Source organism: Elephantulus edwardii, unplaced genomic scaffold (assembly GCF_000299155.1).
Source record: "Elephantulus edwardii isolate Elephantulus edwardi_28Jun2011 unplaced genomic scaffold, EleEdw1.0 scaffold00007, whole genome shotgun sequence".
Lineage (NCBI taxonomy): Eukaryota > Metazoa > Chordata > Mammalia > Macroscelidea > Macroscelididae > Elephantulus > Elephantulus edwardii.
The window spans coordinates 10,183,610-10,208,823 of NW_006399757.1; the positions used below are offsets into that span (position 1 = coordinate 10,183,610).

Sequence of the window (25,214 nt, forward strand, 5' to 3'; positions counted from 1 at the left end):
ACACTCCCACACTCATTCTATGGAGCAAGCATAACCCTGACAGCAAAGCCAAGAAAGAAAACAATAAATCTGTATCTTTAACTAACATAGATGCAAAAATCCTTAATAAAATCATAGCCAATAGAATCCAATAGCATGTCAAAAGAATAATTCATCATGATAGAGTGGGATTCATAATAAGCATGCAAGGATAGTTCAACATAAAAACCACCACTATAATCCACTATATCAAGAAAACAAAGGACAAGAACCACGTGAATATATCAATCGATACAAAAAAAAGGCTTTGATAAAATCCAACACCCTTTCCTGTTTGGAAAATTCAACAAAATAGGAATAGAAGGGGAATTTCCTCAACAGAGATACAGAGCATATACACTAAACCAATAGCAAAGGTAATCCTCAGTGGAGAGAGACTGAAAGCATGACCATTGGGAACAGGGGCCTGTGTAGTTTGCCCACTGTGATCATCCTTGTTAAACATTGTATTGGAAGCCCTAGCAAGAGCAATAAGGAAAGAAAAGGAAAAAAGAGGCACTGAAATTTGTGAAGTGGAGGAAAAACTATCTCTCTATGCAGATGATATGATAGTGCACATAGAAACTTCCAAACACTTGGCATGAAAACTGCTGGATCTATTAGAGCAATTCAGCAAAGTGGTACAGTACGAGATTATCATACAAAAATAAATCTAGTAATTTCTCTACAGTAGCAAGAGAATACAGAAAAGGAAGTGAGAAAAGAGGATATCAATGATAATAACAAACCACAAGATGAAATATTTAAGAATAAACCTCTAATTGAGACACAGAAGACTGACATAAAGAAATTGGGGAAAAAAACCTACAAAAAATAAAAGAGACTTAGATAAGTGGAAGACTATAAAATGTTCTTGGATAGGAAATGTCAACATTGTGAAAATGACAATCCTTCCAAAAGCAATCTACAGATTCAATGCACTCCCAGCACAGACACTGGTGCTGTTCGTTAAGAAAACAGAAAAGGCAATTTCCAATTTTATTTAGGAAAAAGAGACTCCTCTTGTATAAATGCAACATTGAAACGGTGTATTTTCCACAAGCTTTCTGTATACAATGGGACAAGTTCTATGAGTCACCATGGCTAAGGTAGCACCATTCACACACAGTACAGACATTACGCACTGACTCTATTACAACTGTCCAGCAGATGGCAGTAACACATATTAATCAAATACCATCTCCTGCAGTAAAAACCACACTCCCACTGCCCTTCAGGGATTGAACTCAAGGCGGGCCAGCCCTCTAACCTGCTTCTAGGGCGTTAAATCTTATGTAAGGAGAGTTGTAAAATATTTTTCGGTAAAGAAACCTCTTTTAATCCACAGAAAGCTGCTTCAGAGCACTCAAACCAAGACCGCTTTTTAAGGCACCTCAATGTACAAATACTGGTCATATTTCCTCGTAATTGTGCTTTTGACCTCTTTCCCATCCTCTCCTATGAATTCACATCATTCTCTTCCCAGAATAAACAGCCCCAGTTGTAGCTGCTAATTCTTCTTCCTGGCATTTTATTACATCTAACTCCTAATTAGTACCCTTGACATTTGAGCACATGCTTCTGCTGGAAGCACTAACTCTTAATGAATGCTTTGATATTTTTCTATTAAGAAAATATATAAATTATAATAACAATGCCAATTAATATAAACTGCAGAAGCTACTAAAATTACATGCAAAGTTCCAGATTGCGTGGAAGCAACAGAGTAGTTCACATAATTTACAAGGCCCACATGTATTTATATTTCTAGCAATGACAGGGTACAGGCAAGCTGACACTGTGTGATTTCACTTTACAATACAGTTGGATTCATTAGTTTTGAAATTATGTGATTATTGATCATTTGGGAAAAAATTAAATTTACTATTTTGTCCCCAGAATGAATCTGTTAGTATTTTAACAAGATAGTTCAAATTTTCATTATGCAAAATAACATCTAATTTCCTCTTGACCCAGAGCACTCGTCTTTGTGAAATATTATTGTTTAAATTGTGTTGCAACTGCCAATAAAGTAAAACTAATGCTCTTTCCTATAATGCTTTGAAAGGGAAAAACGTTCTGTTAGCCTACCAAAAGCAATTGGCAAGTTGCTTATCAAAATTGAAGCCTTTTTATGTTGTTTGCCTATCTATCCAGCACTCTGGTCGAGAGTAAGTTTCTCACCTGTGCTTTTTTGTACTACCCTGTACTCTGAAGCTGGGAATCATTCCCCTTTGGACACAGAACATAGGATGGTGTCAGCTATTTCTAGTCTTGCCCAGAACTAACACCAAGCCTGGAAAACCTTGGACAACAAAAGATGTTGTGGGAATTCTCAAACATTTCACTGCACTGAGTCCCTGCAATTTCTGCTGCAGAGAGGCAGATTTCGGAAGCTTATACCCCATCTCCTATATATTATTGTTAGGTGCCATTGAGTTGAATACGATTCATAGTAACCCTACAAACAACAGATCTGAACTCTGTCCTATCCTGGGCCATTGTCTCCATCTCTGATATACTTGAGCCCATGCTCTACTTTTCCAAGCATGACTTCTCTTTCTAAGGAATAGCCCCTTCTAACAACATGCCCAAAAGAATGTGAGACCAAGCTTTGCCATTCTTGTCTCCAAGGAGCATGCTGGTTGTACTTTCTCCAAGACATATATGTTTATCCATTTGACAGTTGAAGGGATACTCAGTAGTTTTCTCCAACACTGCAACTCAAAGGCATCAATTCTTCTATCATCCTTAGTAATGCTCTCACATGCATAACAAACAACTGAAAAAGATCATGGCCTGAATCCAGCACATCTTAGTCTTTAAACTGACATCACTGCTTCTTGATACTTTGGAGCAGTCCCTGATGACAGACTTTCCCACTGACACATTCCTTGATTACTGGTGTCAAGGGTTTTGTGGATTCCAGTAAGAGGAAATCACTGACAATTTCAACCATTTCTCCAATTATTGCAATGTTGCTTATTGGCACAGAGGTAAGGATTTTTGTCTTCTTGATGTTGACATGTAATACACATTGAAGGCTGTAGTCTTTGCTATTCTGCAGCAAGCATTTCAAGTCCTCCACACTTTTAGCAAGCAAGGTTGTGTCCTCTGCATAACACAGGTTGTTGATGAACCTTCCTCCAATCCTGATGCCACATTCTTCTTCATAGATTACAGCTTCTCAAATTATTTGCTCACCATACAGACTGAATGGATGGGGAGAAAGGATACATCCCTAATGCACTCCTTTCTTGATTTTAAACTATGAGGTGTTTCCTAGCTCTGTTCCAGGCTTCGTGTTCTAGATACAGGTTTAATATTAGGATAACTAAATGTTCTGGAATTCCTATTCTTTTCAAAGTTAACCATAGTTTATTATGATCCACACAGTTAAATATCTTTGCATAGTCAATAAAACACAAATAGACATTCTTATGATATTCTGTACTTTCTGCCAAATTCCATCTGGCATCAGTAATGATATTCCTTGTAAGCCCAGCCTAAATTTGTCACATTTCTCTGTCAATGTATTGTCTTAGCTGGTTTTGGATAATCTTAAGCAAGAGTTTGCTTGCATGTGTGAATAATGATATTGTTCAATAATTTCCACATTCTGTTGGACTACCTTTCTTGGGAATGGGAACAAATATGGATATTTTCCTGTGAGTTGCCCAGGCAGCTGTCTCCCAAATTTCCTAGAACAGACTGGCAAGCACATCCAAGGCTGTATCTGTTAATTAAAACAATTGGTACTTAACCAATTCCTGGGGCCTTGGTTTTTGTCAATGTCTTTAGTGCAGCATGAATATCTTACTTCATTACCATTGGCTCTTATTCCTATGTTACTTCTTGCAATATTTCAGTGTTGACCAATTCTTTTTTGTACACTGACTCTGTGTATTCCCTCTATCTTCTTGTGATACTTTCTGGATCATTCAAGATTTTATCCAAAGCAACTCTCAATATTGTAACTCGAGGCTTGAATTTGTTTTTAAGTTCTTTCATTATCAGAAATGCCATGTTGAGGTCTCCCTTTTTTTATTCTCTTACTCTAGCTCGTTATATATCCTGTCATACTTTGCTTTGTCTTCTCAAGCTGTCCTTCGAAATCTTCTGTTCATCTTTTTTACTTCTGCATCTCTTCCCTTTGCCTTGGCTTCTCCATGCTATAGTGTAGTTTTCAGTCTCTTCTGACATCCATTTTGGTCTCCCCCCCCCCTTTCTGTCTCTATAATGATCTTTTTCTTTCTTCATGGAGGATAACCTTGATGTCATGTCACAATTTATCTTGTCTTCTATCATTAGTATTCAATGCTTCAAGACTATTCTTGAGATTATTTTTAAATTCAGGTGGGAGATACTCAAGGTTATACTTAGGTCCTTGAGGATTTGTTTTCATTTTCTTCATCTTCAGTTAGAACTTGTACATAAGCAAGTTGATCGATGGTCTGTTACACAGTCAGCAGCAGGCCTGATTGTCACTACTGATTCTGAGCTTCTCCAACAATTCTTTCAACAGTTCTAGTCAATCATTCCTTTACAGTCTATCTAGTGAGGTCCATATTTTGCAATGAATAGATCATTGAATAGACAAAATTCAATCATTTATTCTCCAATAACAGTGTCACTCACAGTATTATACTTCAGGATAGATCACAAAATGGTCTTTCTAACTGTGAATACAACATCGTTCTTCCTCAATATTTCATTCCAAGAAAAGTAAATCATGTTGTTGTTGTGTGCCATCAAGTCAGAACCAACTAATAGTTGATCCTCCAGAAGGTTTCAGAGGTAGTTAATCACACAAAAGGAGATTGCTCATCCTTCTCTCACAGAGCAGCTGATGGATGCAAACTGTATGCTTTCAGGAATGCAGTGCCGTTTCTTAGGACCCGTCCACCAGAGTGAATACTAATCAAGTAAATCCATGATTATCTAATTCAAAATGACCAATCCAGTTCAACTCCAACTTATAGCTAATGGTTCAGAGGGTTTTCAAAGGCTATAAATTGTTCATTTTTGTTCCACAGAAAAGCTGTTGGATTTGGCTGCCAGTACAAGTTCTTATCCACCAGATTTTCCTCCTGCGTGCTTCCAAACATAATTTATTTTCCCATTACTACTCTTCAAGATTGGTTTGTTGTTTCTTCTTTCTTTCTTTTTTATTTTAGTTTTTGGTGTTGTTTTGTTTTGTTTTACAGTAGGTTGCAAAATTATGTTTTTTGTGGTAATACTATTAAAATACTAAAGTGGCTCCACAAATTAGAACAGTATGTTAAAATTTGAAATGATGAATATTGTTTGGTTTCATGTGGGTTTGTTTTTTGTTTGTTTGTTTTTAAAAAAACTGCTCTATGTTATAACTTTCTTTGAATCACCAAAAAGAACTTCAGTAGAAAACCAAAGATCTTTGTTTTTTTCCTTAGCCATACCATAAGAGCTATTATGACCTAGCTTGTAAAGTACAATGCTGCTAACCCAACAGGCATGCATCTCAAAAGGTTCCACCAGCTGCTCTGGGGAAGGAAAAGATGGGCAGTCTCCTCCTAGTAAAGTTAGTGGTCTGGGAAACCCAGTGAGTTGGCATCTGCTTTGCCACACACAGCACTGATATATTCTCCCTTACTTCTATTCCTTAGGGAGCTCTTGTGGCCTCACCCATAGGGAGTTGTGCTCCTAACCCAAAGACAGCACTTCTCTGGCTGTTCAAATCCACCAGCCTCTCCAAGGGGGAAAGGTGAGAAATCTCCTCTGGTGTGACAATACAGCCTTCCAAAACCCTCATTCGGACTTCATGGAAAAGAGGTTGAGTTCCATTGATTTAAATGTGTATCGAAGGAAGATCTTAATTTTTAAAATCTTTACTTTAAGGTAAATATTAGCATCTGGGTCTCCTCTATCCCCATGACTATATCTTGTTCAGTTCTAGGAGATTTAGGTTTACAATGTTTATTAGAAAACAAACCCTGTAGGCTTACGTATTTGGCACTGCATTCCTTCCCACGAGGCAGGACAATGGCACACGCTTGGAGCAATACATTCTCCACCATTTTTACATGTCTGCAAGCAGACAGCTGTGGATATAAACAAGTTGAAAACTACTAAAAGTCAAATATTTAAAGGTTCATTTCCATATTATTAATAATATTTTCCAGTGTCTTCACACATTCTTAGAACATGTGAGTTTAATGACTGTACAATGTTCCATTGTTTACATGCATTGTGATTTAACCTTTTTCCCAGTTGCTGGGAAATTTATGTTGCTTCCCATTTTTCACTTCCACAATTAGATTGTAATAGTTGGTGATTTTAAAATAATAATTTTATAGAATAGAGCCTGTAGTTAATTTTTTGCCCTTTGCTATTGTGAAAATACGAGTTCACAGGACTGTCTATTTTACTCTCACTAGTTAAAAGTAATACTAACAGGAGTAAATATATAAGTACACAGGAAAATGCTCTTTGCTTTAGATTTTTTGTTTCCATAAATGATGAAGACTCTGAAAGTTAAGAGTTCCCCTTACATGTGTTGCAACGTTTCCCTTTCCAGCCAGAAGGACAAGAACAAACGTTTGGTCCCACACATCTTCCTCCATTCATGCACATAGGATCACAAATGCCTTAAGAAGAAAACATCAAAATATCAGCCTATATCCAGAAATACTCTCGAGAATGCTTTACCTGTATTTGGCAAATTCCTTTAGAAGTGTCTTACTGTTTTGACATCTTCTGCCAGTGTATCCGTCATGACAGGCACACAGGTTCTTTCTTACGCAGTGACCACCATTCTTACAGGGAGGGTGACAGATGGCTAAAGAGCACAAGATACCAATCTGTGAGCATTCCATACTCAATTATTATAGATTACTTATGGCATCATGTACTTGTTATCAAGGAGGCCATAAGGCAGAAGGATGGGCTATTAATGTAAAAGATCACAACAGCAAGTCATTAAAACTGTCCTTTCTAAATCATAAAACTCAGCGCTTGTAGCTATAAAGTGCTAGTGGATTAGCGCTAGTGGAAATGGATTGCTGAAGTGTTCCTAACAAATGATGTCTTTGGTATCACAGTGTGTTATTATAAAACTTAACTTCTTTTCCAACATACTTTGATTTAAAGAATGAAGTTGGCTGGTCAAGACCAAGAAAATAAATCAGAACCTAGATATATGAATTCATATATTTTGGAAGAAGTTAGAAGGATTTTAATAGTTTATGTGACATTGTAAAATAAACTTTTGACTACCAACTGAGGTAATGAGGGTAGAGATCTAATATATAATGTGTCTATGAAGGCCTAGTACAAATCTCAACTGTAAAGCCGTAGTTTTGCTAGGAATAATTTACTGGATAATCTTGACTAGTTTTTACTAGTTTTTTCTGTGTGTATATATAACTCTGCTCCATGGAATTCAGAGATTGATACCTACCACTTCTCAAAAATTATCATTTGTGTTTCTTTCCAATATGAAAAAGAATTATTTTAAAATAATATCGAAGAAAACTGGTCTTGAATGTAAAAAATAATCATCATCATAATCTCTTCCCAAAAGCAAATTGAAAGCATCATTTTAAACTGTCGGTACCATTCAAGATTAGGAATTAGATGACCTTTTACAAATGAGTGCTAAAGTAATTGGTTTTGGTTACAGTGCAGGTGTGGATTGACTCTCAATTTGATTATGAGCCTTTATTATTTGAATGAAATTTACAAATCATATTAGTCTTTGACTTATACACTTTTTCTAATATTCATTACAATTGAGTAATATATTTAATTGTAATGTTCAATCAATTCCCTATTGTATATTTGTTTTCTCTTCACCTAGTTTATCTGTTTATTAATTTTCACTTCCCTCTACGTCTCTTCTCACCTCAGTTAACAATCTGAGAATGTTTACAGAAAACTTGGATTTCTATTCATTTATTGTTGTACATTCTCCTCCTTCACCCCAGTCCCCCAGTTTACTTTTCTCTTAAAAAAGATTCTTTTATTGCTGCATAATTTCTTCCCTCCCCCATTCCCCCAGTTCATTTTGCTAAGCACCTCTTATTCTGGACTGTTGTCATGCAAATAATATCTATATCATCTACTTCTCTTAGACAGTTGTTGTTATGTACTATAGAGTTGGAACAGACCCAGAACTGACCTTCCAGCAGATTTTCAGAGGCAGTTTCTTAGCTTTTATTATAGCAACACCTGTCTTTTCCTCAGCTGGTTTTGGTGTGTATATGCCATTTTCCCTACCACTCATTCAGCTTCAGAAGGATAAATGCTATGTTTATCTTTGTGGGTTTCATCTGCTTCTTTTCCCCAACCTTGTATCCTCCATGTTGAATCTCAATGACAATAATAAGACCACTTAGGTTGCTAATCATGTGTTGATTGTCTCTTGCACATGCAAGTAGTCCACTTTATGTCTAATTTACACCTTAAATCAATGGCCTAGATTAAATTCTAATTCTAAGGCCTGAAATTAAAGGAAATTTCCAAAATCCGTAACTATTAATTGTAGTTGTGGAGACTAGCAAATTCCACACCCGCTTTCCTCATACTTCAGCAAAGCCATGGTATATTTAAATAGATACTTTCCTATTTAGTTTATTAATTTAGCCATGACTTTCTTTCATCTAGTCACAAAGTCACTATAGTTTCTGTCTACTGAAGTAGTATGAGGAGCAAAAGTGCCTCCCTTCCCCATCCTGCCTTCTACATGCTGAACCACGTCCATCACCCTTTGATACGGACTTAGTCGTAGTTCCTCTGCTTTCAAAGTATATTTTAACTTCATCATTACTTCTTTTCATTTCTTAAACTAGTTTCTTAAGGAATCTCAAATTAGAGGGACTAATTTCCTATGTACTTGTAGGTACATAAGAATGATAGTTTCTTTTTTTCCTAAATGTCATCCTAAAAATTCCAGAAAAACTCTAAATTTTTAAAATGAGATTGTAAATTCAGTGTAACATGGCAAGGAAGGTATAGCTTTTATAAATTAAATCATGACAGGTTCCATATTTTTTTAAACATCCTACTCTACACTTTTGGAGGAATACAATAAATATGAGTAAGCAGAAAAGCCACTTTAAATACCATTTATTGGCATTAACTCATGTCTGCACTGTCAGCCTGAAGTCATTTGCATCCTTGTGATGGGACCTACAGCATTAATTATATTATAGAAGGAATCACAAATAGCAGGCCATGAAGGAGAAAGGTGATGGATCTTTATTTCCTACATTACCTTTTGCATTGTGCTGTGTGCAGAGCTGGCTGTTCATAAATATTTAATAAAATAAAACTCAAGAGAGAACATAGGAGAGCGGTGGGCATTAGACTGACCATAAATTAACCATTTTTTGCTGTGAAGGCAGCAACAATGACACCACTTCAGTGTAATAGACTCCAAAAGGACTTACTTGTTTTTCACACGTTGTGCCTGTGTACTTGTACAAACAAGTGAAAAGATTGCAAATCAAACATGTATTGGGTAAATATAACCCTTAACAGAATAACTCTGATGTATTTCAAAAAAACAGCTATTTAGTGATAAAATCTACAGCATATTGAAGAAAGGGCTTTGTCCCCTTAGAAACTTGTGTGTTCAAGTTTACCTCAAGCTCTTTTTAAAAATAAATTTCCTTGTAACTTTGAGTAAAGAAAATATGATTACCATTCTGACACTGTGCACCAAAGAATCCACTCGGGCAGAGGCAAGTGTTTGGCTTATTACAGGAACCGCCATTGAGACAAACAGGGTCACACAAAGCTAATGAACAGCAGGAGGGAAAGAGACCACAAGAATTTTATTATTTTTAAAAATGAAAGCTGCACAGAAATTCAACACAATGCATTGTGAAACATTTCATTATGACTGCAAGTAAAACTCAAAACCTAAAATTAATTAGACTTTGACAAAAATAAAAGAAGAAGAATGAAATAGCTTTGACTGCATGTTCATTTAGTTTACAAACACTACTAACAAGATGCAGGCTATGACAGGAATTCATAATGCCCTTTATAAACTGAAGAAATAATTAGAAGTTTTTTAAAACAGACAATTCAACTAGACTGTTTCTCATTGCTCAAATGAATTTGTCTCCATGAACCCCTTTAAGTCACCCCATTCCAACATAACACTGCACACAAGTCCTTGCACAGTTTAGAACATGCCCTATTTTTCCTTCTTTACCTTAGCACCACTTTGGAAAGCACCCTTTTCAATCTAGAATTCATCCATTCTCCAAATACTAGCCCAAACACTAGTTTCTTAACAAATTCCATTCGCTGGAGTTCATTTCCCTCTTCTCTGTTTCCAAGGAACTGTGCACCAATTACATTACTTATCATAACCCAGCTTACTTATTCATACTTCTTGTTGTTGTTCATTGCCATCAGGTCAGTACAAACTTATAGGCAACCCTCCAGTGAGTTTCCAGAGGCTATCATCTCACAGGAGACTGCCAATCTTTCTCCCAGAGTCCCTGGTGGGCTTGAACCATTTGCCTGGGGCTACCCAGTGGGTCCCCAGAGCTCCCTTATCCTTACCCTTATCATAACCAAATTACTTATCATAATTCATTGTCATTTTTCACAACTGTAACCCAGGCACCCTTCATGAATAATAGGTGATTTCAAATCAGGACAAAAATTATATAGCTTCTTTTTTTCTCATGCACTTTCCTCACACATTTTAAGTCATACATACTTATTTGAAGTTACATAAGGAAAATCGCAAGGCACATTAGATCAAGCATAGAGAAGCACAAACACTGTTGCCAATGCAGCAAACCTAGAACTGTGATAAATAAATCAATAAGATCACTTTAGTACTAGCACGATGGATGTCCTTTTCATTCAGAATTGCTTGGACATTCAATGACATAATGTGCATGCTGGGGTAAAAAACTTATTAGACATAGAAGATGCAACAAAATTCTGTTCCTCTCCAACAGAAGGTGAAACAAGAAATATGGGGGCAGGGGCAGTTTGGCTAATAGAGCCATAAGACAATGTATTATCTAATATAGAAGAAAAAGAATGAGGATTAGAAACAAGATTTTAAAAATCTGTAGTCTTTGGATAGTGAGAGTTGCACACTCAGCTGCTAACAAAAGTTAGAAATTCAAATTCACAGAGGCACCTAGGAAGAAGTTCCTGGTGATCCCTTCCAAAAACCTAGCCATTGAAAATCTTATAGCGCAAAACTTGTAAAACTACTCTCATCCATAAGGGGGCACAATGAGTTGAAATCAACTCAACAACCAATGGTTGAGTTGGATTTCAAAATCCATCTGAAATAACCTTATCTTGTCAGATAAGGTTCATGTTTCTTAGGTGGATGTCTTTAAGATACTGCCACATTTAAGCTTCTTTAACAGACATGCTCATTGAAAATATTTCTTCCCCCCCGCCCCCCGATCCAAGCCATAGTATTATTTGTAATACTTTTTTTATTTTGTTGATGTTGTTGTTAAGTGCCATCGAGTCATAGACAACTCATAGTGACTCTATGAATAAAAGAACGGGACACTTGTATAATTTTCATGCTTTCTCCAGGTTCATAGGGTTTCTGGAGGCACACTATATTGGAAGTGGATGCCACTCCTGCTCCACCAAACACGTTCCACCATGGGTAACCATTATCATATTTGACACAACAGTGTTCAGCTTCACAGCAACCACGAGTTACCTCTGTACAACAAGTGGACAGACTACGGCTATACGACGTAGAAGAATGTTTCACCAAAAATAATTAAAAACAGGCTTGAGGGCTACGGATTAGAGGCACTCACTTTTGGCTTGGTAGCATCACTTTCTGTCCACTAGGCCAACTGACCTCTCTCTGTGCTGTTATTGTTTAGTCAAGTTGTAGGTGACTCATAGCAACCCTATGAATGAAAGACCTGGATACTTACATAAATTTCTTCCTTTCTCCAGGTTCATAGGGTTTCTGGAGGCAAGCTGTTTCAGGAAGTGGATGCCACTCCTGCTTCCAAGCTTGTTTTAATTTTACTCTGATTTAGTTACAAAGTATGAATATATTGTTTTTCACAAAAGATCCTTCTCATTTCCTTTGCCCCACCCACCCATCAAATTGTGCAACCCTATGATTAACTCCCTACCCCCACCCCCATCCTCTGATTTTACCTGTACTACAGGTTGGTCCATACCAGCCAGGCTTGCACTGGCAAATGTCTGGGGTAAGACATTCTCCTCCATTTTCACAGTGCCTGTTACACACCACTAGGATCATAAATAAGAAGAAAATAAAGGTAAATAGGACATGGAGTAATCATATTTTTGCCTATTACCTATGCAGATTATAATGACCAGTGGGGGAAAAAATACCCCCACAATTTATACTTTGATTTAGAAAGTTGTCAGAACCTCAGATTAATTTCTTTTTTGCTTAAGGAAATGGGGAATGGAGAAAATCACTCTGAGAAGTATATAAATATTAACTATTTTGCAAAAAATTTTAGTTGCTAATGAAAACAATTATAAATTAAATGAAATAAATGTGCACACAAGTAACAACCAAGAATCCCTGCAAGCTCAAAGAACACATTTATTTGTTAGTACTATTTGCTTGTGGTTGTTCCTAGTGATATTCAGAATGATATATCACAATCATGAATGGATGTATTTTACTTAGGGTTTTGAATCATCTCATTTACTATTTTCCACCAATAAGTCAAAGTGGCCACCCAATTAGAATAGACTGCAAGAGAGCTTTACTTACTTGTTTCACATCTTGGTCCTACAAAACCATAAGGACAAGTGCAGAGATTGACCGCCAAGCACGTGCCACCATGTTGACAAGGAGGGGAACAATGTTCTGCAGACAGAAATTGTTACTAAGTCCAGCTCTTCATAAAAGAAGTTAGAGTAATGATGCACAGCCCCATTTAAACCCTATTGGAAGCGTTCTTTCTCACTCTCTGTCTCCTTCTTTCATTGTCATCAAGTGGGTACCAACGCACAGATTTCTGTGGCTGTAAATCCCTCGAAAGGAGACTGCCCATCTTTCTCCTACCTGCAGAACTGCTGTTCCATGTAACATCAAGCAGTGCAGGCTTTGTGTTAGCAGCACGATTTGCTAGAGAGTATACCAGGAGAGATCCCTATTAAACTCCCTCCCTCCCTCACTCACTCACTCGTTGCCATTAAGTTCCTCACTGACCCTCCAGTGGGTTTTCAGAGGCTGAGACATGGAAAAAGAGTAGTCATCTTTCTCTTACAGAGCAGCTGGGGCAGGGTTCAAATCACCTGCATTTGGGTTGGCAGCACACCTCCTTACCAGCCACCAGAGCTCCCTCATTGGGCTATTGAAGGTTGCATTGTTATTGTGTGCTGTTTAGTTGATCTGACTCAGAGTTGACCCTTCAACAGGTTTTCAGAGGCTTTAAATCGTATAGGAGAAGATTTCCCACGGAGCAGCAGAAAGATCTGCACTGCATTCCTTAGGAATGGCAACTCAACTTCTCATCACTAGGCCACGAGAGCCCCCTCCCTTCTTACTAATTGGCAGTTAGTATTTCCTTGGAATATTATATTTGACAAGTCACTCAATATTTATGTGTCCTGTGCATAATACTATGGGAGTTCTGGCGGCCAATTGTTAAGAAGCTGCACAGCAATTCCAAAGACATGGGGTTAGAATCTAGCACCTATTTCACAGGAGAAGGATGAGCAGTTTCCTCCCTTGGAATTTACTGCCTCTGGAACTCCACTGGAGGGTCAGCTCTGAGTCACTTCCAACTCTTCGGCACATAACAATAGCAGGTGTAGTGCCATAATACTGGTAGGGAGAAATTGGCACCTTGTACCTAATGTTAAAACTTCTTCTCACATACTTTGGCATGCCGTTAGGAAAGACAGGTCTTTGAAGAAAGACATCATGCTCAGAAAAGTGGAGGATAAGCAAAGGAGAATAACAACCTCAGTAAGATGGATTGACGTGGTGACTTAACAATGGGCAGAGGTGACAATGACACAGGATAGAACATGGTTCAGTCCTGATGTTCATAGGTTCACTAGGAATTGTACAACAACCATTTAAACCCCAAGAAATCCTTTCAGGAGATAATTTTTTTTTAATTGCTATAGGAATTCTTTTTCTTTTTTCTTAATTGAGATTTTAATGAAAGTTTATAAAGAACTTGGATTTCCATTCATTCATTCATTGTTGCAGCTATAGGAATTCTGAGTTTGGAAACTTTAGCTTTTGAAGTCTACAAATAAACCTGCTTTCACTATAAATATTGGTAAGACTTAGAGACCCTCATTATATATCATCGACACTAATTAATACATATTAGTATATGGACGTAAAAAAACTGCCTTTAGAAAAGATTATTTTTAAAGAATTAAAGTCCTCTGGGCTCTATCACTCGATTTTTAATTTGAATCATCACCTTCATCACAGGCAGCTCCATCATATCCCAGGGGACATTCACAAATGTTAGGCTTAATACATTTTCCATTGTTTTTACATTCAGGGTTGCATACAGCTGTATAGGAAAAAAATTCCATGGTTTAGAATATCAATTACCAATTAAAATTCTTTATACAAACTAAAGAGGATTGTACCTACCAGTTTGGCAGTTAGAACCAATGTAACCAGGTTTACATTTGCATATATTTGGGGCAACACACTCTCTGTTTCTTCCACATGGCTGTTTACAAATGGCTGTAAAAGTCAAGGAGAAAAAACTTAATATACACATTCCCCATTAGTCTGGTTAGGTTGTTGTTATGTGCTGTCGAGTTGCTTGAGATTCAGTGACTCTCTGTGCCCAGCTCTGAACGCAGCTCTATCTTGAGCCAGTTTCACTGTCTACAACACACCTACCCCCATTAAAAGCAAACATTCTGAAATTTTAAAATGTTAATACTGTTACTAAATAATAATCACTACATTTACAAAAATCATAGTTTTCTCCAATAATTCTTTCACTAACACAATGACTGAGAAAAACATGCAGGGTGAAAAGTCATCTCATTTAGTAGTATTTACTCACACAGCAGAACCTGATTAATACTGGCTGCTAACAGTAAAGGGAGCTTCGTGGCCAAGTGGGTAGAAAGTTGCACTGCCAAACCAAAAGCAGGCAGTTCAAATCCACCAAATGTTCCATGGGAGAAGATAATTCTTTCCTTCCGTGTAACTTAAAGCATCTGAAAACCCATGGGCGCGCGTGTGTGTGTGTGTGTGTGTGTGTGTGTGTGTGTGTGTCTGTCCCATTTCATGGCCGTAAAGTGAGAGTGGCCTCCGGAAACTCTGAACTTTGATAAATGTCAATAGTTGTAGAGGGGCTTTAGGCCTTTGTTCATAGGGTCACTATGAGACATGCTCAACTCAAAGGCAATTAACAACCACCACAACAAATGGGATTAGTCTTTTTTAGGAGAAAGTGAAAAAATTTCCGAAATTAATCAAATGCTTGTAAATGCTAGGAATAATCATAATAACATTATCAAAATTCCAAGAATACACTGCAAGATTATAATTTTTTTAAATTTCTTCTAATTGCTTGCTATCTTCTGATTATTTGCATCCCGGAAGTGGCTGAAATGCATGAAGTTGCTTTATTTCATTTCCCCCAAAAAAGGAGTTTTCTGTTTTAGTTATTGATGAGGTTTTTTTCGTATTATTCATAGAAAAGAGACAAACTCCAGTTCCTCTAGGCAATACCAAGAACAGAAAGATTTCGCCGGCAGCTCTTTCCTTTAAATTTAGTTTCAAGCAAGCAAAAACTAAAACGGTAAAAACAACAAACTTCTTCATTCCCAATGTCAAAGGTTTTATTTGTATCAAATAACACTGTACAGTTAATAATGAAAAGATTCCTTTCAAAATTAAAGTCATGCACTTCTTTTATTCCCAAGAGAACAGGAGAATTATAGGAAAACTAATTTGTGCGAAGGAAGCTCTGACGATGTAATACACCTGGGAGTTATGCCCCAACCCAAAGGCTACATTGCTCCGGCAGTTCAAATCCACTAGCAGCTACATGGGGGTGGAGGGAGAAAATGGGAAATCTCTCCCTGTGCAATTCGCAGCCTTGGAAACCCAGGGAAGGTCAGTTCCATCTCAGCAACAATGAGAGACAGAGTTCATGCAACTACGTCAGAGGTAGTATTTTTGAAATGATAAATGCTTACTATGTGTTGAAAGAACCTAAATCACCGTGCTAATGAGACTTATAACTATCTCTTCATTTATGTCCTTAGCAAAGTCTATGACCCTCCAAGGTTCTGCTTCCTTTTCTGTAAAGTGGGAAAAATAATATCCACTATGTGAGTTTCTTATAAATATATGACATTAATTATGGTGATAGAATGTTTCCTCAAACATTGAAACACAGTTGGTACATGTACAGTAATTTTTACACTAACAATATACATTATAACAGTTACAATATTATATAAAATTAACCTTATTTTACTCAGAATTTTATTTTTCTTTTCTCTCCAAAATTTTTAAGGATATACAGTGGAAATGGAGTCATTAGAAATAAATAGAAAAGTATGCCTTCTTCTTTGTTTAAATTTGAACTAGATAATTTTCTTTGACTTTTCCAAAGTGTTGTTACACTACCTTTGCAATTGATACCATCTCCATAATACCCCAATGGACAGCGCCCACATTTGAAGTGACCATCTTTGGTTGGCACACAGGAAACACCAAGAAAACAAGGTGAATCAGCACAAGTTGGTAGCTCAGTTGATCCAGGCTTTTCTGGTGAGATGCTGAATGCTCTAATGACTGATGGTGCAAGCTCATCTATATACTGCGTGTAGCTCAGGGAAGATGTGTAAACTTGAGAATTATACTCTCCTGCCTCTGTTAGTGTGGTGCTCTGAACAGCATCCTTAGCTTTGCCATAGGAGCTATTTGGACTGATGCTTACAGAACTAAGATTATTCAAAGAAATTTCCACCTCATTTAGACTGAAATTTGTAGTAAGAACATGATTCACATGTTTGAAACCAGACATGTGGTAGGAAGTAAACTTATTTGAATTATTCATTTGAGTTGTAACTGATTTCAGTAAGTGCAAGATATGATTGGCTGCATCCAAGGATGTGTTGATAATAGCAGGGCTGTGAGTATCACTTGTAAAAACTGGCAAATTTTCAGTTGATAGTGGTTGAAAACCTATATTTAAACAACAGAAAAAAAAACAGAAATGTTAGTCAATGGTTTCCCTCCAACACTCCCCCCCAAAAAAAGACAAGCAAACAATGTAAGCTTTACACCAGAAAGCACGAAAAAGCTACAGATGAAATAAGGTGCAACATATGTTTCACAAAACCAAGAATGTTTCCCAATGGCATTTTTTAATGCTATTCTCTTTTAACAAGCGGTGTTTGGTGGCAAGGAATTCATTACTTTATGCAGTGACTGCTGTGTGTATAACCAGGAGGTCTGATGGCACAGTGGCGAAAGTGTTTGGTGGCTTACCCAAACGTTTGTCTAAAAGTTCAGACCTATTTATTCCTTGAGAAAGATGTAGCATTCTGCGTCCTTAACCACTGCAGCCTTGGAAGTTCTGGGTCAGTTCTACATTGCTCTATCTTATCACTAATGGTCAAAATTGACTCGACAGCAACAGATTTTATTTGGGGCTTATGTGTATTAAACTCTAGGAGTTAGGCTGTCATCAAAAAGTCATGGTTCTTGTCTTCAAAACAAATTATAATCTACCTGAGCACAAATGATCCTTGAAAAGTTAATGTAAAATGTTAAAAAATCATAATTATTTCTCTAATAATTAGAAATTATCATAAAGTAAAAATATTATTCACTCAAAGCATCCTGATCTCAATTCAAATGCCACTTAAACTCACTACAAAATGAAATTAAAACCACTAACTAGCTTAAATATCACCTGCCCTCAATTCCTCTCATGCATCAAATTTCTCCCTACTAGAATTTTATCCTTCATAATATTGACTGTGTTTCTTCTTAGTAATAATCTCAGGAATAAGAACTGCACTTTATTAGTTTTTATATGCGTTTAGTTTGGTGTCTGGCATAAAACTTAGTAAAGGACTAACAACAATCAAACATTCTTTCTGTTTTTTATTATGTACCTAAAATATACAATACTCTGGTCAAATGAAGAGAGTTGCTAGTTAAGCAGGTTAGAATTTGGTTTGACTTATTTTCCTTTTTAATCTTACTTGAGAAACGTTTTTTTGGGGTTTTAAAAATGTTATTAATATTAATGAACATTTACAGAATTTTTTGGATTTCCATTCATTCATTGTTGCACTTTTCTCTCTGCCCACCCCTCCACCCAATTTGCTCTTCTTGAAAAATAAAAGAAAAATTCCTTCATTGGTATACAGTCCCCCCCGCCCTGAGTACACTCAACTATGCAACCTTCATTCTGGACTCTTGTCATAACCGTAATACGCTATCATATATCGCTTTTAAACTGTTCTCTCCCTCATCTGTTTCAATGCAGTATACACAATTTATCCAGTTTTTTCTCAGTCTTACCCCCACCCTGATGTCAGTCCCATTCTACACTAGGGGAACCATGCAGTATTTGTCCTTTTGTGGCTGAAATATTTTGCTCAGCATAATGTCCTCCAGGGTCACCCATTTTGAATAATATTGCATGAGTTCCTTGGTTTTCAATGCAGCATAGTATTCCATTATGTGAATATACCACAGCTTCTCTATTCATTCATTTGTTGATGGGCACTTAGATTGTTTCCAACTCCATGCTATTGTGAATAAAGCTGAAATAAACATGGCTGTGCATATATCTGCTTGGATGTCAGTTATGGTCTCTTTGGGGTATATTCCCAGCAGTGGAATTGCTGGGTCAAATAACCACTGTGAATGCGGTGTGGCACTTTCTCAAAAAGTTGCAAATAGAGATACCATTTGACCCAGCAATTCCACTACTGGGAATACAACCCAAGGAGAAAAGTTTTACTGAGGGAATGAGCCTCTGAAAAAGAGGGATGTTAGATCATGTAAAGGCATAGAGCAGAAGGTATGACCATATGGAGTACTAGACACTGGATGAGAGGAAAATGAGATTAGTTGAAGTAGCAGGAAATACCCTTTGCATTGCTGATTGCACTTGCCATTTTTATTGTTTTTAGCACTAGACAGCCCCATAACAATTTGAAGAACAAGGTGATGATATTGTCTCATTAATATACTGTTCTTCATCAAAATAGAGTTCCATTAGCTTGACTCCACCAAAGTTGTGGTTCTTTAATGTTATCTTCCAAAATATTTCTACTTAAATATTTTGAAATATTGATGCCCACTAATCTTTTTGGTTCTCTTCTTGGTGTTCTCCTGGGTATTATTATCCCTCATGTGATGATCCAATGTATTGCATTGTTGAAATCAAGTTGGTTTTCCACAGTGATCTCAATCTTCATGTATCTGAAGTGCATCCTTTCCCCTATCACTCTATAGGGAGCTCTGGTGGCCTAGTGGCAAGAAACTGCTTTGCAATTCTGAAGGCACGTGGCTCAAGACAATCAGCCAGTCCACAGGAGAAGGATGGCCAATCTCTTCCCACATGATTATATGCCTCTGAAAACTCACTGGAGGGTCAAGTATGGGTTGTTTTGACTCTGCAGTACACAACAATAAAAAGCAACAACAGCTACTCTAATTTTTTTCATATTACATGAGTCCACCAGGTGTTTTCCATGAGAGGAATGGACAATCTCCAAATGTGCAATTTACTGTCTCTGAAAACCCACTGGAAGGTCAGCCACAGGTCATTTCAGATTTGACGGCACAGGAGAACAACATTAACCTATACTGGGGTCTCTGTGGGTTTAGTGGTAAGGAATTGTGATGGCAAACCAAAGGTGGCGGTGGTGGTTTTATGTGCCTTTGGGTCACTTGCGACTCATAGTGACCCTATGGACAACAACTCTGAAACCTGCTCTATTGTGTGCCAACTCTATTGTCTCTGACACATCTACCCCCATTACCCCAGTCACTGAATCAACCCATCTACTGAGGGTCTTCCTCTCCTGTGCAGTCCCTCCACCCTCCCAAGCATGATGTGCTTCTCCAGGGACTGGTCATTCCTTGCAACATGTCCAAAGTATGTCAGATGAAGCTTCAGAATCTTTACTTCCAAGGAGCAGCCTGATTTCACCCTCTCTAGGACGAATATGTTTGATCTCTTAGCAGTTCGTGGTGTGTTCAATACTCTTCTTCAACACCACAGCTCAAAGGTATCAATTCTTCTATCATCCCTAGTTATTATCCAGCTTTCTGTGCATACCAAGTAACTGCAAAGAACAAAACCTGGATCAGGCACACCTTAGCCTCCAGACTGATATTATTGTCCCTCAGTACTCTGGAGATGTCTCTGACATTAGACTTTCCCAATGCAATTTATCTTTTGAATTCCTGGCTGCTATTATCAAGATTGTTCAAATCCACCAGTTGTTCCATGAAAGAAAGATTTACCATCCACTCCCAGACAATTGACTGCCTCTGAAAACCCACTGGAAGTTCAACTATGGGTCAGGTCTGACTTAATGGTACACAACAACAACAGCAACAACAACAACAACAACAACATTTTCCTAAACTAAGTACTTGACACAAATCAAGTGCTGTCACTTTTTTCTTTAGCATCTCTTTAATCCATTCTCACATCTCATCTTAGCTCAAAATGTCTTTAGGTCTCACTAGATATTTTGACAATATCTTAACTTTTTTGCCCACCTTCAGACTTACCTAACTAATTCCTTCCAAATAGGTCGTTCTTAATCCTACTCTTTAAATGAACTTCCTGAAACGTAAATCTTATGCTTCTCTTCTAACAACAACAAAAACGAAACACCTGTTTTAAATCTTACTTTAATAAATAAGTCCCAAGTTTTGTCCATGGTCTGGCCACAGGTAATCTTTTTAGCTTCAATTCTTTAACAATCTCTGTACTTCCTATGTGGAGGTACATCAAATTGTTCAGACTCCAAGATGTACTGGGATGTTACATGACTCTCTACCTTTGTGCAGGCTATTTCTGTCTCCTAGAATTCCTTATCTTTCCTAATCAAGACCTCAAATTCAACCCTATTGATGTTACCTTTCCTTCATTCTTTTATGTAGATGTGGTTCTCTGTGTCGTATTTTTACTATTCACTAGGTACTTTTATCAAAGTGTAATGTGCACATTATTACTTTTAAAAATTACATGCCATATTCCCTACTATCACATTCTAACCTTTAAGTTACAAGATAATTATGAGACTGAAGGAATATCTTATTTATTCCTGTGTACTGAATCAATGCTCAGAAGAAAGAGTGTATATAATTTAGTGACTTGAGTGCATTAAATACAGAAAGGAAAACACTGACTGTAGAAAAGAAAAACTGCTACCATGACACAGTTTTCCATCACCAGAAAGTCCTTTAGGACATGAACCACAGTGATAGGAACCAAAAGTATTGAAGCACTCTGTTCCTGGGAAGCAAGGACCAGATTCACACTCATCAACATCTTCATGGCAATTCACACCTAAATGAAATATAGATGAAGACTTTAAGTTACTTAAAACTATTAATCAAGTAATACTTGAGTAATCAAGTTCTCATTATCATCTCATTTTCTTTACTCTTTATGTATCCCAGTATAACCCAAAGAAGCAGTCAAATACACTATGAGGGAGGAATGATGCTGCTGCTTGTCTAACACCTTCTACATCAAACTGTTACTAGTTCATTCCTTTTAACAATAAACTGGGATCTATGGTGCCCAAGACCTTTCCTCTAGAACTGAGATTATTTAAGTTGTTCACTAAAATTTATAAGGAGTAAAATTGCTGTAACATATTAATAATTTGTACATTGTTCAAAAATTCAGTGAATTTTTCACAAAGCAAAGCTATTTGTGACAGTTGACTTCTTAGGTTAAAGATATTTGGGGCAGTCCAGTTATTGCACTAGCTGTGAAATACTATGAAAATTTATAGTATGCTAAGAAATTCAGTTTTAAGATTATCTTCAATTAAAAAAATTGAAAAAAATTCTAGGTAAAATGGTATTCTTTGGAAAGCAACTTCTTTGAATGAATAAACGTATAGACATTGGTGGCAATACATAGAAAAATCTATGAAATATCAAAAAGAGGAAAATTTTCAAATGTCTATAGCATAAATTGACATAAGAAATAGGGTAGGGGCTCTAGCGGCTTAGTTGGTAGGGAGTTACACTATCAACCCAAAGGTAGGTGGTTCAAACCCACCAGTGACTCTGTGGAAGAAAGATTGACAATCTCCTGTGTGGTTAATTGGCAGCATCATGATAGATGGAGAAGAGATTGAGGTTGTTAACAATTTCAGCTTGCTCAGGTCCACAATCTTGGCACCAGTAGTCAGGAAATCAAAGGATGAATTGCACTGGGAAAACCTGCTGTCAGGGACCTCTCCAGAGTGCTAAAGAACAAGGATGTCAGCTTAGAGACTTAGGAGCACCTGATCTAATCCATGATCTTCACAATTACTTGCTATGTATCAAAGAGCTGGACAATGACCAAGGATGACAGAAGAATTGATGCCTTGAGGTGTGGTGTTGGAAAAGCATATTGAACATACCATAGACTGCCAAGAGAACAAACACGTCTGTCTGGGAGAGGGTGAAAGCAAGCTGCTTCCTGGAGGCACAGATTTTTGAACTCTATCTCACATGCTTTGGGCACATAGCCAGGAGGGACCAGTCTTTAAAGAAGGATATCATGCTTAGAAGGATCAAGGGACATCACAGAACTGAGAGATACCAGATGAGATGGTTTGACACAGTAAGTGGGGTAATGAAGGTAGGGTATCAGAGACAGTGAGATTGGCTCTGGATAAAGAAAGGTTAAAAGCTATTGTGCATAGGATCACTATGAGTCAAAGTTGACTAGACATCACATAACAATAGCCACAAATTTCCATTGAAGGATCAATTATGACTTGGTTCTGACTCAGTGGCAATGAGAAAAAAAAATAGTTAAAGTCCCAAATGATGCAATTTTTCTTTTGAAATGCTCAAGAAAATAGAAGACACATAAATGACTCATAGTCAACAGCACTTAACAACAACAAATAATGTTAAAATTTGTCTTCAAGTCTACAGAATCCTCCAGGGCCACCACAAGAAAAAGACTGATAACACAATAACAAAATGGGCAAAAGATATGGAAAGAATTTTCACAAAGGAAGATATTTAGATAGCCAACAGACACATTTTAAAAAGCTCAAAATCACTGGCAAGAAGAGAGATGCAAATCAAAATCACAATGAGATACCACCTCACTTCAGTAGCAGTGGTAACGTTTAACAGGACAGCAAGTAATAAATGTTGGAGAGGATGTGGCGAGATAAGAACTCAAATATACTGTTGGTGGGATTGTAAAATGGTACAATCACACCAGAAGGTAATTTGGTATTTCTTCAAAAAGATGAACATAGAAATTCCATATGACCCAGCTATTCCACTGCTCAGAATATATCCCGAGAAAATGAGAACTGAGGAACAAACAGAGACTTGAACACCACTGTTCATAGAAGTGTTATTCACCATCACAAGAATGTGGAAACAGCCCAGATTTCCAACAATAATCGAATGGATTAAGAAGTAGTGGTACATACACATGATGGAATCCTACACGGCACACAGGTGCAACAATTTTGTAAATTACTACCTAACTCAGGAGAGATTGGAGAGCATTACGCTAAGTAACTAACTCAGCCCCATAAGGACCATTAGTATTGAAATAGATAACTAGTAAAATGTGTGTGAGGATCTAAGAGGGAGAGAGAAGACCACAGGGGTGAGGATGGTAAGGATGGGGGGAACATAATCATTGGGTCACACAATTTGATGGGTGGAGGGAGGTGCGGGTTAAGGAAATGGGAAAGATCTGATGTGAAATACAGTATATATGGAATTTGCAAGGAAACCAGACTAAATAAAAAGTTTTAAAATAGTGGCTTCAATAAAAACATTAGCTAAATTATTGCATTTTATTGATTTAATATTGAATCTACTTCAATTAAAAAAATATTGTGGTTTTTTAACCCTTGACTATTAAAAGATGTGATATACTTATTTGGGATTATTGGAATAAAACATTTTAGGGCAGTTAATAAGCTAGTAAATATGCTAACACTTAATTTCGTTTCAATCTAACGTCATACTATCTATCATCGTTCAAAGTTAATTAGAACTACAATGTCTTGAGTTATATGTTGCTGTGGTCACAACTTTTTTTCTTTTTCCATAATACATTTCAATAGCAATATATTTAAATATATTTCTAAATCACAACCATAAAAAGAAATGCTTATAAGCCCACAAAACATAGATCTATAATACTCCTATTAAACCAGAAAAAACTTTCCAAAATTGCAGGGATGCATATAAACTGTACAAAATCAAGGAATATGTAAAGTAAACATTTTTTATTATAATTTTTTTAATGTTTGCCAGAATCTCTAGGACAGGACCACTCATGTGCTAGAGAAATCTACAAAGAAAAATTCCAAGGTGGTGTACCCTCTAATTTGTTCACCCTCTAATTTGGTTCATAAGGAATAAAAACTTACCTTTGAGCTCAGATGGGCAATCACAGGAATAACCGTGCAAACCACTAACACATCTGCCTTGGCCACATGGGTTAGGTTTGCAAACACTGATATCTACTTCACAAAGATCACCCTGAAAACCAGGCAAGCAGACACATAAGTTCCCGCCACTTCCTGAAGGAGAATTAATGTCAGACACACATGATCCGCCATTCAAGCAATCACAAGACTTCACAGTCACCTACATGAGATAGAAAAAGAAAATGCTTTACTTTGCAATTACATTCTCTTCAATTTATGCCCCTGCAATCATGACAAGCATGCATGTTTACAAGTAAGTGCAATAATAACAATCACACTTTTGCAAATTATTTTTTAAAATATATTTTCTAACATAGTCATTTCTAATAGCTTAAGGAAATAATTCTCTTTTGGAGGGGGCTGCTTAGAAAAATGGTGAAACAATTTCTTATATTCTTTGTGCATGTTACCAGGAGGGGCTAGTTGAAAAGGATATTGTGCTGGGAAAGGTGGAGGGTCAGAGAAAGAGAGGAAGACTCTCAACAAGACAGATTGACACAGTGGCTGTAACAATGGGCTGGAGC

General features: G+C 37.0%; 1 protein-coding gene across 1 annotated transcript in view; it reads right to left on the reverse strand.

Moving 5' to 3' along the window:
• The window catches only part of VWDE (von Willebrand factor D and EGF domains), a 129,953-nt gene that overhangs the window by 61,899 nt on the left and 42,840 nt on the right, over window positions 1–25,214 (reverse strand). The window contains exons 19-28 of the mRNA XM_006880378.1: window positions 24,631–24,850; window positions 16,634–17,194; window positions 14,627–14,722; window positions 14,448–14,543; window positions 12,773–12,868; window positions 12,178–12,273; window positions 9,701–9,796; window positions 6,740–6,835; window positions 6,549–6,644; window positions 6,003–6,098 (exon numbers count right to left, since the gene is read on the reverse strand). Coding sequence (XP_006880440.1) covers window positions 6,003–6,098; window positions 6,549–6,644; window positions 6,740–6,835; window positions 9,701–9,796; window positions 12,178–12,273; window positions 12,773–12,868; window positions 14,448–14,543; window positions 14,627–14,722; window positions 16,634–17,194; window positions 24,631–24,850 — 1,549 coding nt within the window. The remainder of the gene's footprint in view (window positions 1–6,002; window positions 6,099–6,548; window positions 6,645–6,739; window positions 6,836–9,700; window positions 9,797–12,177; window positions 12,274–12,772; window positions 12,869–14,447; window positions 14,544–14,626; window positions 14,723–16,633; window positions 17,195–24,630; window positions 24,851–25,214) is intronic.